The sequence below is a fragment of the Pezoporus flaviventris genome, unplaced genomic scaffold, assembly GCF_033815535.1.
Source record: "Pezoporus flaviventris isolate CSIRO_AGI_PZ_B2104156 unplaced genomic scaffold, CSIRO_AGI_Pfla_v1 ptg000045l, whole genome shotgun sequence".
NCBI classification, from domain to species: domain Eukaryota; kingdom Metazoa; phylum Chordata; class Aves; order Psittaciformes; family Psittacidae; genus Pezoporus; species Pezoporus flaviventris.
Window position 1 is genome coordinate 10,734,386 of NW_026892593.1, and position 17,480 is coordinate 10,751,865.

Here is a 17,480-nt window from a genome sequence, read left to right on the forward strand (position 1 = left end):
TACTCTACATTGCAATAATGGGGGGAGGGCCAGTAGCTCAACTTTACTACATATATGACTGTGACATTGCTATAAAGCATATAGCAGTCTTCTTGCCAGAAGGCAGAATAAGAATGGGTGAAAAGGCAATCAACCCTCTCCATCTGCTGCATAAGATACGGGACGATATTATTTAGCCTACCTTGAGCTCAAGGTATCTATTGAGCTACCTATGTGTTTCCAAGTTCATAATTAAAATTTCTACTGACATCCATCTTTCTTCCTCTTACGAAACTTGACTCAAGTGTTTCTTCTACAGTGACCATATATCTCACAAGCATAGATAAGAAAGCCTTGCAAAACCTGAAACATCTGCCTAGACTTTTGATTTTCTTGGCAACTGCAGACTGAAGTTCCTACTGATGTCTCAAGTAACAAATACTTTTCAGCTTAGAACCTCTGCATGCTTCTTCTTCCCTCACACACAGAAATGGCCTCTTAAAGATCATAGTGCTAAGGAAATGAAGACAATTCAATAAATTTGAGAATTAGATTTTATTTTTACTTTAGGTTCTTAATTTTAAAATATGCATTATTTACCACACCTACTTTACAGACATATTTTATAACTGAATAGCTGTTTTGAAGTACTTCATTCTTTCCTCAGAGCAATTTTAGGAAGGAATGCCTTCAGAGACAACCATGATTTCACAAAATAACATTCCACTGAGCACAGATTGGTGAAGATCATGACTGGGAGGTATTTATTAATCACGAGATTAACTACAGATTCCTATCTACCTCTCATTTGGAGGGTGAACACAGATTCCAGTCTTCATATGCTTAATTTTCCAACTGTCCAAAAAGCTATTCAGGAGCTACCACTGCTAGATTAAATAAGCTTTTATTTCGTTTTATAGCTGTACACAAATGCTATCAAATACTGTATCCAGCAACTTCCAAAGGCTAAGGAGATACTATAACTTTCAGTAACCAGAAATTCTCTGGTTATGCCAAAACCTGGAAGAAGGAGGAATACATAAAATACTTACCCAGTTACAAAATGAAAGGAAAAAGGGTATATGCTTGAATCCCATAGTATATGCAAATTAGCGTGTTATAGAGGTAAATATATTTTTCTGAAGAAAAACCAATAAGTTCCCAGTAAGTGACAAAGAGCAGAATGGCAGGCTTGATGAGGTCCTTACACAAGAACAAAATATTGCAACTATTTTTCTAATTGTTTGTAAGTAAGGCCTTTGAAAGTCTGCAGTTTATATTAAAATCCAGATGCCAAACAGTGGAATAACATAAAGGTATGTATTTAACTTAATAGCCCCCTTCTAGGAAAAAAAATATCCCAATGCAATCAAGATTATGTGTTAAGACTTGCAAACCATGCAACACATGCATAAGCAACATGCATATGCTTGGTACTTACAGCAGCAGATATCAGCTAATGTTGCAACAAAATTAGGCTTATTTAGAAAAATATATTAAAAGGTCAAAAAGATTTGATGGCTAAAGTTGCTCCGAACTGACTATCAAAGTATGTTTTCCTATGAAGTAGTTAACTCCACGGAAGTACCAGTGAAATCTTCTCCCTGGAGCTCCATCTACTGACATAAAAAAAAATAAAGCTGCCACGTTACTCCTCAGAAGTAAGATCTGCAACCTTAACATTAGGGGCCGAAGTTGGCAGTGAACGGCGTTTCCTGCAGAGATATTAACAGTGCTTCCTCCATTGTAACAAGTAGCAAGCATAATATACTTTACCTTCCAGGGATTCAATTCCAGTTGCTTGGGCCAACAGGTCTTCATGTCTTGCAACAACCTTAAAAAAAATCAATCAACACAGAAAAATGGGAATGTGTGCCTGAAAGGAATATCAGTACATCATCATCATTCCTACATTGGGCATTAAAGTATCTCATCCACCCTACATTAGGCAGACACAGGAAAAAGCAACCACACCTTAAAAGATGAAAGGTTTCGGAACACAAAGCAACAAGCTCAGAACAAGAAGAGGGTCAATAACTACAGTACAGCTGACATCTTCGAGCCAGCAGAGCAATCACACTTCAACACACCATCATAGATAATAACAACTGTAATTTTAAGCTTATTAATCACATAGTAATAATTATACTCAAATTATTAATATTTTCTATTTATGACATTTAGATACTAGCTCCCAAAGAATTTACTAACTGAACAGGGAGAGGGAGGAAGAAGGTTTTGAAACAGCGCACTTAGCATGCATTCTCACTGCAAGGTGCACTGTGGATCTGTGGTGTCTGTGTAGATTTTACCAAAAACCCTTCTATTATCTAAAGTCAAAAGCCTTCCTGTAGGTGTGGAGATGTGCTAACATAGGTTATAGCTGCCCCACTAAAGGTAAGTCTTAGAGCCTAGGCTACCCTCCATCACAGGATGAAAGGATACAAGTTAAATCAATCCTTGTTTTATCACAGTTGTCATCCCAAAACACAGTCCAGCAGTGCTGATAGCTGACATGATCATTTGGAAAGAGTCAGGAAACATCCTTACAAGGAAGAGCAGAACTTCCATGTATGCAGAAATAGGCTGCAGAAACTAAAAGCAGCATATGGCTTCCTGGTAAGGGGTATAAAGAGTGGGCTCAACTAGGTTAAGCATCAGACTCACTACTAGTTTTGCTGCAAGCTGTACCTTTAGTTACTGCTTGCAGAGTACAGTGGGCAATTTCAGAAGCAACAATATCATAAGATTACTAAGCTTTTGACAAGTTTATATCAACCACCCCAGAATAACAGGTACACTTTAAACTTACTTGTAAATGAAGCTCTTTATCCAACTGACTAATACCTTGGGCAAGTTTTGCCAGTTGCTCAGCTATCACAGCCTGATGGATAGACTGGGAAGTATAAGCTTTCACATCAAAGTCTTCTCTGAAGAAGTCAGCGTAACATTCTGAAAAACATTTTGATTTTACTTTCACAGTTCAGAACAGGTAAAGAACATTTCTAGACCCAAAGCATACAGTTCTCTGACCCTCAGTTTCTCCAAACATAACAGCTTATGTTCTCTGTATCACACAATACAAACGTGACACCAATTGGAGAAGAAACCACAATCAAAAGAAACAAGTTTGGAGCTGATGACTGGGGTTTGGGTTTTTTTGTAAATAAAGACTCGTATACCTTTACTCCACATTGCCTTTTCTTGAGTAGAATACACTAAAAAGTATCTATAACTTCTCCAAACTTCACAGTGCAACTAGGGAGAGGCTGTTGAGGTTGTACCCATAATCAAACACAGACACCAAGTCACCTTCGAATCACTGAGGATCGAAGTGGCATGAGACACAACTTCCTGAAACCATTAAGGTCTCTTATAAGGGCACTGCTTTATAAAACAGTGAATTAAGAGATGATACTGCGAGGGAGACTTTGAGGGAAGCAACAGCCGAGCTTCCATACAGCGGTATTACCGAGCGCCTTCACCTCTCCTTCCTGTGCACCCCTTCTCCCTTCAGCAGCAACACGCCACCTCGCAGGGCCCCGCCACCAGAACCCTCGGCCCTCAGCGGAAGGCTCCCCACCGGGAGGGCTGGGGTCGCTGCCCGGCGCCGGCCGCTTCTCCGCCGCCGAAACTTCCCGTGACTTGACAGCGGGGGAGTTTCACCGCCCTGCTCGCCGCGTGCCCGAGCACCGCCGCCTCCTCCCAGGCGCTGCCCGTCCTAGCAAAGGACCCTCCGCCTTCCGCGGACCGCCCGCAGAGGGACCCCGGCACGGTCCCGCCGCCGGGGTCACAGCCGGGAACTGCCCTCCGCGCCGACCCCCCCAGCCGCCTCCGAGGGCCGCGCCTCACCGTCCGCCAGCAGCTCTGCGAGGGCCGGGGCCGGGGCCGCTCCGCCGCCTGCCCCCGCCTCCTCCATGCTGGCAGGTACCGGGAGCCCGCGCGTCACTCCCGGGCCGCGGCGCGCCGCGATGATGGCGAAAGCGCGCGACGGAGCGGGGCCGCCCCGGGAACGGCAGGGCGGCGGCGGCGGGGTGCTCGCGCACGTGGTGAGCGTGGGGCAGGGAGTGCGGCGGGAGGCGGCTCCTGGGGTCCGCGCTTCCGAGCCCCGCAGGCACCCACAGGCGGGAGCGAGCTGAGGCCGGGGCGGTCAGGCCGCAGCCCCCGCCGTGCGGGCAGAGGAGGCGGGAGCCGGGCCTGTAGCGGGAAGACGAGACAGCGGGCTTGGAGCAGGGGCGGCTCTCGCCTGGCATGAGGAAAAACTTCCTCAGTGAGGCAGGGAAGGGGCTGCCTGGAGCCGGCCCTGCGCTGAGAGGTGGCTGAGAACCTCCCCTCCAGCCCGAGCGAGATGTGAGCCCTGGGTGGGCATGGTTCCCCAGGGGAGCTGTGGCTGCCTTATCCCTGGCAGTGTTGAAGGCCAGGTTGGAGGGGTCTTGGAGCAACCTGATCTAGTGGAAGGTGTCCCAGCCCATGGCAGGGGGGTTGGAACTGGATGATCTTTGTGTTCCCTGCCAACCCAAACCAGTCCGTGATTCTGTGAATGAAAACACATGGGTGATACTGCCTGGGGATGGCACAGTACAACAAGGCCGGCGCTCAGCAGCTGGCTGTGGCAAAAAGCTTGTTCCAGCACTCCGCAAGCAAGGGCCTGCTTGCAGGATGCTCTACTGAAAAGCAAGCTGCTTCATGGCCTGTCAGAAATAGCTGAATGACTTCTGTTTCAAACACTGCTTGTTTTTCCAGATGTTAAAAAGATTAATTATACATGATTGGTGACATAGAAACTAAAGAATGCCAGCTGAAAGATCCCATGGATTTGTTTCATTCTGGGCAAGTTGTAAAAATATGTGCCCCCATGGTCCGCTATTCCAAGTAAGTAACTGTCATGTCAGCTATGTTTTCAGTGTTTGTTCTGTGAGGAAGTTTATCTTGACTGCAAAAAACAGGGATTATTACATTTTTTTCTTTTAGTCATTTAAGACAGACAGATGTGGGATGTATTTTACCTTATGATAATATTAGATATCCCCAGAGTACGGCATGTCAGAACAGCATTTTAGAGCAGCTAGTCAGGAAAATGGCTTTACTATTTATTTTTTGATTTTCATATGTCTGCAGGTTGGCTTTCAGAACCCTGGTTAGGAAATACAGTTGTGATTTATGTTACACGCCAATGATAGTAGCAGCTGATTTTGTGAGATCTGCAAAAGCGAGGGACAGCGAATTCACAACCAACAAAGGTAATTTTTTTTAATAAACTGTTGCCTTATCAGAATGTTTTACATGGTGATAAGCTAAATTGGCCAAATGAATGAAGTCTGTCACACAGCTTGACATCTATTAACAGTTTTGTTATACTGTATCTGATTGATTATAAAACCATAGAAATATTCTAGGTGAAAGTAAACACATTCCAGTGACAGTGTGTCAAATGAAATAGTGGAAAACTGAGATCTGTGGTGGGTTGACCAAACATAGGTGGCCATCAACCACCCACACAGCTGTTCACTCATTCCTTCTCCACCTTCTTAGTAGCACAGGGGGAGAACAGAAAGAACAGAACAAAAGCGAGAACTCGTAAGTCAAGATAAAGATAGATTAATAAGTGAAGGAAAGAAGGAGGAAAAAACAGACCAACTGATGCAAAGGCAGTCACTTCCCACCTAGCACTAGCAGACCAATGCTGAACCAGTCTCCAAGAAACAGCCACCCTGGCACACACTTATTTTGCTGCCACTCCAGTTTTATTTCTGAGTTTATTACCCTAACACTGAGATATTTTTAGATGCTTTTAATGTAATGCAGTAGCTGTAAAAGAGAAGAGCATGGTCCAAATAACCATCTGGCTCTTCGCAGGGGTTTTAGTGAATCACAAATGGTTCAGCAGACCTGAGTTGAGGATTACTGACACTTTGGTTTCCCGCTTGAGACAAAGCTGCTAAAGCTGCCTCTGCCCCTGTGTTCTCATTCCAACTCTGCATATCACATTGTGGATAAAAATCAGCTATGTTGGCACAGAAGAAGAAAGAGATGGGCTAGCATAAGGAAGGGAAGAGCTTGTGTGTTGTTTGGCCCCTTTCTGAAGGGGTGGTTCTGTAAGCAAGTTTCCTACCTGGCAAGACAGCCAGCCATGTCAGCACAGCAAAGGGGCAGCATGCAGACAAGAAGGGGCAGGCCAGGAGGGGAAGCATGAAGACTGCTGAAAAATAGAGAATACTTAATTTCATATACCATGTTTGTGAAAGATGAGCATCTGACCAGTTTCAGTCAGAAAATGTATATGTTGAGCCAGCAACTGTCTAGGACAGATATGTTTGTTTGAATTCCTACCTCTCTTGATAGGCATACTGATTTAGTAACCACTAGCCAGCTACCCCTATTTATTTGTGATCCAGGGCTCAGAGAGTCACAAAATAGTCAAGTTTGAAAGGACCTGTGTAGGTCCTCTTAGCCAGCCCCCTGGTCAAGCAGGATCACCTAGAGCTGTTTGCCCAGGACCATGGCCAGACAGTCCATGAATTTAGAATTTGTTATTTTTTGTTGTTATTATCTGGGGGGGGTGGGGGTGTTGTTTGTTTGTTTAATCTCTAAGTACCTTTTCATTGGAGTAGGTGATCATCCATTGATTGTTCAGTTTGCTGCCAAAGAAGCGCAGGTTTTGTGTGATGCTGCCCGGATCATCTGTCCTTTTGCAGATGGAATAGACCTAAACTGTGGCTGTCCTCAGAGGTAAAGATTTGAAAAAGCTCGGTGAAATAATGATGAAATAATTTGAGAGTAAAGAATGCTGGTCTTCATTTTCATAGTCATTTCTGTCTTAACTTAAAAATAGACTCTGAGAGAGAAAGAGCTTTTTAACCTGTCAAAAATGTCTATGTGGCAAGACACTTCTGAATGTTCTAAGATGCCTGTCACCATGGTGAAACTGGGAAAACCAGGTGTATTTGCCAACCTACCTTTTTTCATTTCTGAAATACTGAGTGTTGGCTTAAGAAGTAAAGTGTCCATTCCTTCTCAGCAGCTGTTAAATATGCATTACCAAAACCAGCTTGCTGCAAATAATTTGGAGAGTGTTTTGAGAAGTGATGTGGCAATTGCCAAAATAATGAGCCAAGTCCCTGATGTCTCAGATTTCTGCAAGTGAAGGATAGTCTCTAAAATATAATTATACAGACTACATTATTCAGGAAGTGCTGAAAAGAATTTCTTCCATCTTTTATTAGGTTTATAAGTACAGTGAATTAGTGATCTACTTCTCTCTTAAATTAATAAAGATTTTGTCTTGACAGGGAAACAGAGTAGTAATGCATAAATGAAGATTCTTGCTAACTGGTTCAATTGAGAACCATTTATTCCATGCTTGTCAGGCAGCCTTTTTCTTAGTGAAGACCTCAAATGTAGGAAAGCAAAAGATAATACTACAGTGCCAATACTTGTCTATTCTAATTAGGGTGTCTTGACTTAAAATTACAGTATTTGAGAAAAGTCTTTTCTGGAGAGATCTGAGACTTCAGAATGGAAATGTAATTTTTTTTCTAAGCTAACTACAGTTAAGTATGCCAAACTGTAAGTTCCTTTTAGGACAAAAATATATGCTTACATTTGAATCCTTTGTTTCTTGCACATGCTATTTTCAAAATAACAAAACTTTTTGCACTTAATCTGCCTTTATAAGAAAAAATATATAAGAAAAAACCTGTTGCTGTTAAGTGGAAGTAAAGGTTATTTCATGCCAATCAAAATAAGGTGTTTTGCAGCTGAGGGAGAACAGAATATTACTGAACTCAGATCCTTCCCTGCACTTCAAAAATCTCCCTTTTCAATCCAAAATAATTTTCTGTTTAGAAGAAATCCATGACCCGATGGAGGGGAAAGCATCTTTTTTTTTTATTTTACGTATACTGTAAACCAGTGCTAATTTATCTTCCTTGCGAGTCCATTTTGTGGACAGAAAATTGAACTGGAAGAGATTAGTAACTTGTCCAAATGGAGACTGAACCAACATCTAAAAGCTGGTGCCAAACTGCAAACGAATCATTGATCTACAGCCAGTACTATCTCAGTCTACTCAACCACACATTCTGAAGGTTGTAAGGAACAAAACCAATGTATCTGACTGAAATTGATCTGCATTTTTTCAAATGTGGAATACACATGTTCTTTTTCTTTTAAAGGTGGGCGATGGCAGAAGGTTATGGTGCTTGCTTAATAAATAAACCAGAGCTTGTTCAAGATATGGTGAGACACGTACGGAATCAGATCGACAAACCAAAATTTTCAGTATCTATTAAAATAAGGTAGATCTAAGTGATGTTTGTGATACATGGAATAATCCTTTCAGTTTTTTCAAGAAATATTCATATAACAAGTACACTATATGTAATTCTGTTAATGTAATATTACGCATTATAATATTTTCCTTACATGTAAAGACTGCTGATATTTTTTTGACCCCAGATGAAAGAATATCTGGGAAAAGTAAACTAGACTTAGATAGTAGAACCAGCACAGGCTTTGACTACTTATCCAGGTAACATACTGGATGCTAAGAGTTTTCTTGCAATCCAGATGATATGAAAGTACAAGTTAAAAGGTTCATGGTTCCATAAAAGAAAAGCAACGCATAGTGTGTATCATCACAAGGATTTACTTTGTGAGCTGCTGGAGGCCAGAGCCACATTTGCTGCTGGCTATAAAGGGAAGGGTAACAAAATTGGGAGCTAGTCCCCACAGCTGCTGTAAGGAACACATCCTTCTGTAACCTGTTGCTTTGCATTGCTTTGTACTCCTTCCACTGTTCTTCCCATAATTACACATCCCATACGGCTTTTGCATATTTGCCAGTTAAGTTTCAACACAGTTTCCAGTCTTCTGAGAAAGAGGAACTACTATAATTGTTCTTTTTTTCCCCCCATAAAGGAAGCAAAATAATGATGTTTGGTTTAGAATCTTTTGGACACCCTTGTTCAATCTCTGTAAAATTTATCATGTATATTTCAGAGATGTGATGTAATTAGGAAATGATAAATTAAATAGTGGTTTCCGTACATTAAACTCATATGTCTTTATTGAAACAAACAAACCAAACCTCATTATCTTCCAACAGTAATATTTTCTGTATTTATAGTGATTTATACAAATCTGTGATAACTCCTCCTTATGGAGGACAGCGTTTTATACAGTTCAGGTAACTTATTATCTAATGTTTTCATTCTGTGAAATTGTAGGATCCATGAAGACTTAAAAAGAACAGTTGACTTGTGTCAAAAAGCTGAAGCAACCGGAGTTTCATGGATTACAGTACATGGGAGAAGTGTAGAAGAAAGACATCAGCCTGTACATTATGATGCAATTAAAATAATTAAACAAAGCATGTCTATACCTATTGTGGCTAATGGAGACATTAGAACTTTAAGAGATGCTGAAAAAGTTCATCACTTGACAGGAGCAGATGGTAAGTTTAAACACTTTGTCTTCTAAGTAAACTTACAAATGAGATTTTGAAGTATTTATTTTAGCTATAAATAGGACATGATTCGAGTGCTTTACACTCTTTGAGGAGACAAATGAAGAAGGGTGTTTTAGATGCCTTATAAAAATCATAAACAGAATCACTTGTAAATGCACTAGGGCACTGCTATTCAAAGCCACAAACGATGATTTCCAAAGCAAATTACAAAAGCTCTTTGCTTAATTATGCTATCTCATCATTCAGTAGTGGAGTTCAGGGAGACCTTCAGACATTCAGTCTATCTCCTTATGGAGCTGAACATCTTTTAAAGAGCTGTGAAGTTCCACTTGGAAATATCTACTTTGTGCACATAGGGTCAGATTTCTCACCATAAGAATATGGAGGGAAAATGAACTATTCTTAAGCCAGATATTTGACAGTTAAGATGGTTAGCTTCAAGGACACAGTGAGGTATTGCACTGTCATATCTGTGTGTTTACCTTGTCCTACACTTCAGTGGTAAAATTTGAGGATTTTTTGCAGGATTGCCCTGCAGTTACAGATCTGTAGATCTGAATTTCTATATGATCTGTATCAACACACTTTGGTCTTTCAGCTAGAGAACAACAGGACAGAGACAAGTAGCTAGTGTCATAAGGAAAAGTTCATGTGGCACGTTTCTTTTGACACTACTGGTGTTTAATGGCAACAGCAGAGACCAGTTGAACCAAACTGCTATGCTGCTACAGTGACTGCCCCCCCCCCCCCCCCAGTACAAAGCAGGAAGGAACTATGTAACACAAAAGAATATTTTCATAGCCAAGTTGACCTTCAGTAACAAAATTATAAATTATCAGGTTTTTTCTGTCATGTACAATAGTAAAACAAATTTTTCATTTTTTATCTTCCTCTCTTTTAAGAAAAGTCTAAGTGTGATAGGTTGTATGTTGATAGTACAGGAAAACAGAAGCCCTTAATCACAGGAAAATTACAATAGAACTTGTATGGGTTTATCTGATAATTTGGGGGTACAGTTGCAAATACACTGGCTTGCTCAGAAAGGTTTACTGCAGATCAAGAACCCTGAGATTCATAGAATTGAGACATCGAGCTCTTACTGGAAGAAGGATTATAGGTCAGCAAAATTAGCCTAGTTGCACTAAAATAACTAAGCCTACTGCTACTCTTGCATCTTTCCATTGTAATATTATGTTAAAAAGGCAAGTTTGTATGTGTGTAGCAAACATAACCAAAATACAATTGAGTTGCAGTTTCAAAAGTAGGGAAGCAAGGCTCCTGTGTCCTGGGCTTCATTTCACAATTCTGGAGAGATCCATCTGGAGACATCATCAAGTGGAATGTGCTGACAGGTGTAGGTACTCTGAGGTTTAGATTGTTAAATGTGTTTCTCCAGTACAGCTATAATACCCATCCCTGTTGTTCTCCCATTACTTGCCTGTAAGTTTTGGGTGGCTGCCCTAAGGGGGTGCTATAAAAAAACTACAGAAAGATTTAGTGTAACTTACTGCTTTAATTTCTAATTTGAAGGTGTAATGGTGGCTAGAGGACTCTTAGCAAATCCAGCAATGTTTGCAGGATATGAAGAGACACCTTTGAAGTGCATCCAGGACTGGGTTGACATTGCTCTTGAGCTTGGAACTCCTTTTACATGTTTTCACCATCACTTAATGTACATGATGGAACGCATAACTTCAAAGCAAGAAAAGAAAGTTTTTAATGTTTTATCAAGTACTTCAGCAGTACTAGATTATCTGAATGACCATTATGGTTTGTGATAAGAGAAAGTATTTTAGTTCTATATGAACTTGTATTTCTGCAATTATCAATACATTGTTAAATCTTTAATTGTGTTTCTACTTTTTAGTCACATTCCTATACTGAGTAAATATTTTCAACACAGCAAAACATTTGATCAAGGTGATACTTTATATTTTTAGTATTTTTATGTCAGCATTTTTCACTCTAGAAGATAGTCCAGACTGCACAAATGTGGAATTCTTTTTCCAATGCACTACACAGAGGATTGATTATTGTAAGACTCCAGTAATTTTAATTTATTTTTTCACCAAACAATTGCATATAGCAGTGTTTGCAAAACTAGGACGTTTCTTACATAAAACCTCCAAAAATTAGGACTACTTATAAATAATACCAAGAATTTCAAACCAAAAGAATAAAAAGGGAGAAGTTGTAGAAGTTTTTGCCTCAACTGACTAAGCTGTACTTTTAAATTTGAATAGATGTTTCAAGCTTAAAAGACTCTGAGGCCTGGAAGCCCAGCACAGTATCCTCTTTTAAAATAGATGTTGCTTTTGCAGACTAAAACTTTCTAAACTTACTTCCAACTCAGAAAAATTCCACACTTCATATAGTGGAAGAAGCCTGGAATAGATAAACGATGATGGAAGGAAGGAAAAGGGTAAAATGAAGAGGTAGCTTAAACTATCTCAATGTTCAAACTTAGCTGAATCTAAAATACAAGACTTGAAAGTTCAATCTAACTAAATTCAGTTTTGTTTATTTATTGTATAATGATTATATAAAATATTAAATCCCATCTACCAAAACAGAACTTTATAGGTCAAATAAAAGCTGACAGATTTTTCTCAGTGGGGCTCTTGAAGTCCTTTTTTGCCTGCTGGTATGTTGCTTATCAAAGCATGACAGCCACTTGGCTTTGAATCTTTGTATAGGAGGGAAATAGTGAAAATTAGAACAAGATAATAACATTACACAACAGCTGCACTTGTTCTGCAAGGGAAATATCACAAATCTGTATGGTACAATTATTTGTAATCAAATAATTTTTTTCTTTCAAAGTTTACACAGAAATTCATACCAGAAATTGCTTCACTTTCTGCCTCTGAGACTTCTGTGAATATACAAGTGAATAGTTCTAAATTTTCTAAATAAATTACTTGGTTTTCCATACAATTGTACTTATTTTTTATTATACTATAAATTATGACAACCTGGGGGAGGGGAGTTTCCTTTTGTTGATACTCCCCAAATCATTTAGATATCAAAATACTTACAAATTTTTAATTCAGTTGCATAAAAGATCATTTTTCATAATGAAGATGTCTGCTTTAGGCGTATGAACATAAGTTTGAAAGGCATGACCTGGGTCATCAAGTCTAGTTCACTATTTAAGACAATGGAGTTACATAACTTCCAATATGGTCACCTTCCTGATGTGTTAACAAATGGAAAATGAGAGACATGCTTTGCTATAGTAGGCTAATTGAGAAAATCTGTGTGACCTTTTTTGGTGCAATAGATCCTACATTCCTTCAGACAACTGGTTTTTTTCACCCTTCTGGATTGTAATTTTTTGTTGACATTGGATGAGCACAATTATATGTTGTATTCCAGGAAAAACCCTCAGCAATGTCTTCTGCAGTTAATACTTCTCTTTCTGATGCTTCACTTTTCCTTGACTAATACTCATCATGTAATTTCTGAGCTCCCTGTTCTACAGCAAAAGTTCTTATTTCCCAAATGCATGACATAGTGCTTAGGACTGCTCAATTTCCAACCTCAAGTTCATCCAACTACAGTGCAATACTCAGTTCTCCTCAGTTCTGAAAATGCCTCCAGCCTTCTGAATCAAAATTAAAAAGTAAAACCATACAGCTGAAACGTAGAAGAAAGGGATTATTTAAAGTACTAACCAAGCCCTGTGTTAGCATTTCCTTAAGATTTTTGTGATTTGACAAGCAACTATTACTTGCCCCATTAGCCACAAGGAGCAGAGAAGAAAAAGTTATTTATTATAATCAAATAATACAAATGCAAGGTGTTTTTTTTTTTTCTTCTTAGGGGGGAATGCAAATTTTAGAGGACTTGAAATACCTTGACCTATTTAGGACTTGAATACTTGATAATTTTGAAGACAGCAGTTGTTGTGCCTGTGTGAGATCAATCACAGAGATTTCTGCCTGAAGTACAAGGTTGCTGTTAATATTGCTAGTAGTTAAAGAATGCTTTATCTGGTCAGTTATGCACCATGAAAGTCTACAGAAGTTTATCATCCCCTTCTAAGAATGAAATTAATTTTAAGCCTTCTTCTCTTGTGAATTTTGTATACATCTGAACACACTCCACTGTATTGATGTAGAATAAATGGCAAAATTGGAGTTTATAGCTGTAGTCTGAACAGCCATACTGTTCTAATATATATAAATTGCTAAAGATGGGAGTTAGCTGTTTAACTCCCAGCATTGTTCTAGAGTATGGGAGGGGGGTTGGAACTAGATGATTTTAAGGTCCTTTCCAACCCTAACTGTTCTATGATTCTATGATTATAAGCCATTTGAATATGGGAAAATCCTCATCCCCAGTTTAAGGCCATTAGATAGATTCCTTCCCTGTGGTGTATGATGACATGGACTCCATGGCGGTACAGAATCATTTACTTAACAAAGTTGCTTGATTGTATACTTTAAGCTTACAAGGGTGTTATGACAACCAGTAAAAACCCGCCACACAAATATTCCTCTACAGGTTACTCAATCACCTTGGTTTTGTAACCATTTCCTTGGTTACTGTTTCTAGCTGATCTGTACTTTAGATGCAGCAATCTATGTTGTTGCTTAAGCAATCATGGCTCTTGCAGACTGTTTCTTTTTAGGACTACATAGGGGTTAAGTACAAGATAATCTTCTGCTCCCAGAACTTCTTGTTTGAAGCAGTCTATGAGGAGCAAACATTATTTTTCTCCTTGGTCCGTTTACACCGGCACTTTGTGGCTAGCCTCGCATATGCAGCTGCATTGTGTTCTTAAGATGGTCCTGAACACTTCCCCTGTATATGTTAGTTACAATGTCACCTGGTACTTAGTCCTTTTCTAATTTTCAAATTTGAGTCTCTTTTCTAATTTTCAAATTTTTTAAAGTTTTTCTTCAAGTAAGATAAGATACAAAGTTTTGTTTCATTTTTTAGGTCCTTTGCCTCCTGCAGCTGGTCCAGCTCTTTGTCCAGGGTGTTAAGCCACCCTACACAACAATGCCATATTCTTGTAATATCTCTACTTTCTTATAACTTTTACCCTGCTGCAGCAATCCCTCACACAGCCCATACAATACCATTTTCTCTGTTCCTTACCAGTAAGTTGATTCTTAGGTCTCTGTCTTGGGTTAATGCAGTGTGTGATGTTATACAAGCCATACAAGCTGTCACACAAGACAAACTAGAACGAAACAAATTCAAACTTTGCCTTTGCTTCAGCAGAGGATTAGTGAGATTTCTGTCCTCTAACCAGCTGCTAAGACACAGGTGTTTTGTATTTCTACTTCTGAATACCTCGTGACCTTACTGGTGGGAGAAAAACTTATTTCTTATAGCTATAATGTCTTAAGGTTCATGAGGTTTTTTTCCCAAAGCAGCCAGACATTATATATATTGTCTGTCATATTTATCATATGGTAGAATAGGCATCCTTAGATCAACAACCCAGACTTGTACAGCTTCAGTAGAATACCTTCCAGAAGTGGCAGAATGCACTCAATAGGAGAAGGGAGGTTTCACAGGTGCTTGCAGGAGGCTTCTCTCTGTTCCTCAGATCTCACTCCAGGTCGGTGGGGAACATGCACCAGCTGCAGTGGAAATGCACAGCAGTCACTGTAGAGTGAATCTGAGATTTTACAAAGCCCCTGAATTGAAAAAGCGGAGTCTCTGGCAGCAGGGATGTGCAAATATGGTCCTACCAGTATGAGGCTAAGCTGCTGGGAGAGCAGCTTACAGCGCTAGTAAGAGGTAAGCAGCTCAGAAATGGGAACTGCTCTGGAATTAAAGGACAGAAAGTATGTAATAACATTTTAACAGCTTAAATAAAGTATCATGGCTATAGGCCAATAGCTAAAATGTAATAACCAGGACATACTAAGAGGTTATGTTTTGTCTATACTTCTGATTAAATATGTTTATGAAAACATGTTAGAAATACTCCTTAAAACCCAAGCTGTTTCCACTGTGTAGACTGGATAGAAATAGCTGACTGTATCACTGTGTCACTCTCCAATACTTGTTATGCATAAAAAATTATTTGGGATATAACCTTTCATCCAGACATTGCTTGGCGGCAGCTAGGAAAATGTTAATACACTGGCTCCATCCCCAGGCCACAGACCTGTGAAATTTTCGTGTAAACAATTTCAGATTGTGAGCAGCTGCAAACAGTTCTGCTCAAAACTGCTTATGCAAGAACTTCCTACCCCGTGTCAGCTCCAGTGGATTAAAGTAACAAAGAACTACTGTTAACGGCATTTAATCTGTCTCATTTTGATGGAAATTAATCGGGACAGCATTCCCAAAAGCGAGTAGTTGTGTCAAGAGGGCTGGTGATGCCAGGCTAGGCAAGTAACCTCTTCCACCTGCAGCACATCAGGATCTGTTAGGACTGCAGGCAGTCAAGTAAACTGCTGGGTGGGCCCTGGCCTGTGCTAACTTCTGATTGCACAGAACACTGGATATGAATGACACGTGGAACTGCCAGATGTGACATGCAGCAGTGTGAGCAGCTGGTAAAAGCTGCAGATAGCTCTGGGAGGCATGGCTGGATTTCAGCAGAGGTTAAGGACTAATTAGACAACTGAACAACAGAAACTGACCTCCTATCTACTGGAGTAGTTTTGTGGGTCCATTCAGAACTAGAAACTCACAGGGCCAAGAGTGCCCGGTAACTGTATCAGTACCTCAGTAACGGCACGTGAGGCCAAGACTGCCCAAATAATGGTACCAGAAATACTGAGTGTAGGTACAGATACAGCAGACCTAGGAATAACAATGAAAAGTGATTAGGGAAGGGTTATACAGGGGCAAAGAACAGGAGTTACAAAGGTAGCAAAAGAGATGGTCAAGAAATAAGAAAACAGGTAACAAGCTATGGAAATAATGTGCTTAGAGCCTCGCTGTGCTGCTGAAAATCACCACACAGGACAGTGGGATAGAACAGGATTTTCTGAATTAATACTGGTTTATTCATGAGGTCCAAACATGCCTGTTTGACAGCATTGGAGACTGCTGTTTGGTTGTTACTTATGGTGTCTTTATGCGTATGGGACTCATTTTCCTGGAGAAAACAGATTTATGGGATGTTAATACATTATAATATTGTAATGCGGGGGGGGGGGGGGGGGGGAATGGACAGACAGGCATACACAGTACTTCAGTTGAACTTCAGAAATAACAAGCTGAGCTGAAGTCCCTGATCGAATAAGCTCAAGTGACTGAGCAGTGGGATGATTGCAGCAAGACACCAGAGCAAAACGCTTACAACCATTCCCTCGGTGTGAAAACCGTATTTAACTTTTCTCAACGTGGGGATCCCTGCATTTTCCAACAGAGGCGTGGTCCTCAATAAAGTCAGTCAGACTCGGTCATTGGTCCATGTCTTGCTTCGGGCCCTACCAGAGCGCGGGCAGCCGGGGGTCAGCCCCCCGAGGACGGCCTTCGGGGCGACGGGCAAGGACCTCGCCAGCACCTTCTTCAGGTGGGAGGTGGCCCCCTCCGCCCCGCCCCGGGCCATGGCCCTGGCCTCGCCCCGCCCAGCCCTGCCTCTCGGGGAGCTGTGTCACTCAGTCCCGGTCCGACCCACATCCTCCGGGCACTGCTTCCGCCCGACAGCGCGGGCGGGAAGGTCCAGCCCACTCTTTGGTAGGCCCGGCCTGCTCGGCTGGGGGAGGCTCTGCTTCCCGCCGCTTAGCGATTCGTCTCCGTCAGGCTCAGCCGGGCGCCGGCGCTGAGGTGGTTGCGAAGTCTGGGCTGCCGTGAGGGGGAACGGTATGGGCCTGGGGCGGGCCAGACTTTGCCTCCGCGGCTCTGCAGAGGGGAGCGGGCGCGGTGGGAGGGAGCCGTCGGCCTGCAGCACAGGCGGGACTGCAGTCTCTTAGCGCGGGACTGCGCCGGCGACGATGGTGTTAGCAGTGAGAATCCCAGCTCCCTGGCAGGCGGAGGAGCTCTGCCGCGGGGGCTGTTTCAGGACGGGCAGTCGGTGCAGGGACGAACGCACACCCGCACAGCCTGCGGC

At 41.3% G+C, this 17,480-nt stretch overlaps 2 protein-coding genes and 1 long non-coding RNA gene across 8 annotated transcripts in view; 1 reads left to right on the forward strand and 2 right to left on the reverse strand.

Moving 5' to 3' along the window:
* The window catches only part of COG5 (component of oligomeric golgi complex 5), a 191,988-nt gene extending 187,988 nt beyond the window's left edge, over positions 1-4,000 (reverse strand). For both annotated transcript variants that reach the window (XM_061467420.1, XM_061467418.1), the window contains exons 1-3: positions 3,832-4,000; positions 2,792-2,931; positions 1,756-1,813 (exon numbers count right to left, since the gene is read on the reverse strand). In XM_061467420.1, the coding sequence (XP_061323404.1) occupies positions 1,756-1,813; positions 2,792-2,931; positions 3,832-3,898 (265 nt within the window). In that variant the 5' untranslated portion in view covers positions 3,899-4,000. The remainder of the gene's footprint in view (positions 1-1,755; positions 1,814-2,791; positions 2,932-3,831) is intronic.
* DUS4L (dihydrouridine synthase 4 like) overlaps positions 3,939-17,480 on the forward strand; it is a 38,664-nt gene continuing 25,122 nt past the window's right edge. The window contains exons 1-7 of one of the 5 annotated variants that reach the window (XM_061467430.1): positions 3,939-4,025; positions 4,723-4,851; positions 5,098-5,219; positions 6,591-6,708; positions 8,154-8,276; positions 9,207-9,433; positions 10,979-11,296. In XM_061467430.1, the coding sequence (XP_061323414.1) occupies positions 4,745-4,851; positions 5,098-5,219; positions 6,591-6,708; positions 8,154-8,276; positions 9,207-9,433; positions 10,979-11,226 (945 nt within the window). In that variant the 5' untranslated portion in view covers positions 3,939-4,025; positions 4,723-4,744 and the 3' untranslated portion in view covers positions 11,227-11,296. Of the gene's footprint in view, positions 4,029-4,181; positions 4,330-4,572; positions 4,852-5,097; positions 5,220-6,590; positions 6,709-8,153; positions 8,277-9,206; positions 9,434-10,978; positions 11,297-17,480 lie in introns of those variants that run through there. The other 4 variants (XM_061467431.1, XM_061467432.1, XM_061467429.1 and 1 more) reach the window with 4 other exon arrangements.
* LOC133276541 (uncharacterized) lies at positions 11,005-16,820 on the reverse strand. Its single transcript, XR_009745908.1, has 3 exons — positions 16,761-16,820; positions 14,934-15,048; positions 11,005-11,140 (listed from the first exon to the last, which is right to left on the reverse strand). It is a non-coding gene; the product is annotated as an uncharacterized LOC133276541 (long non-coding RNA).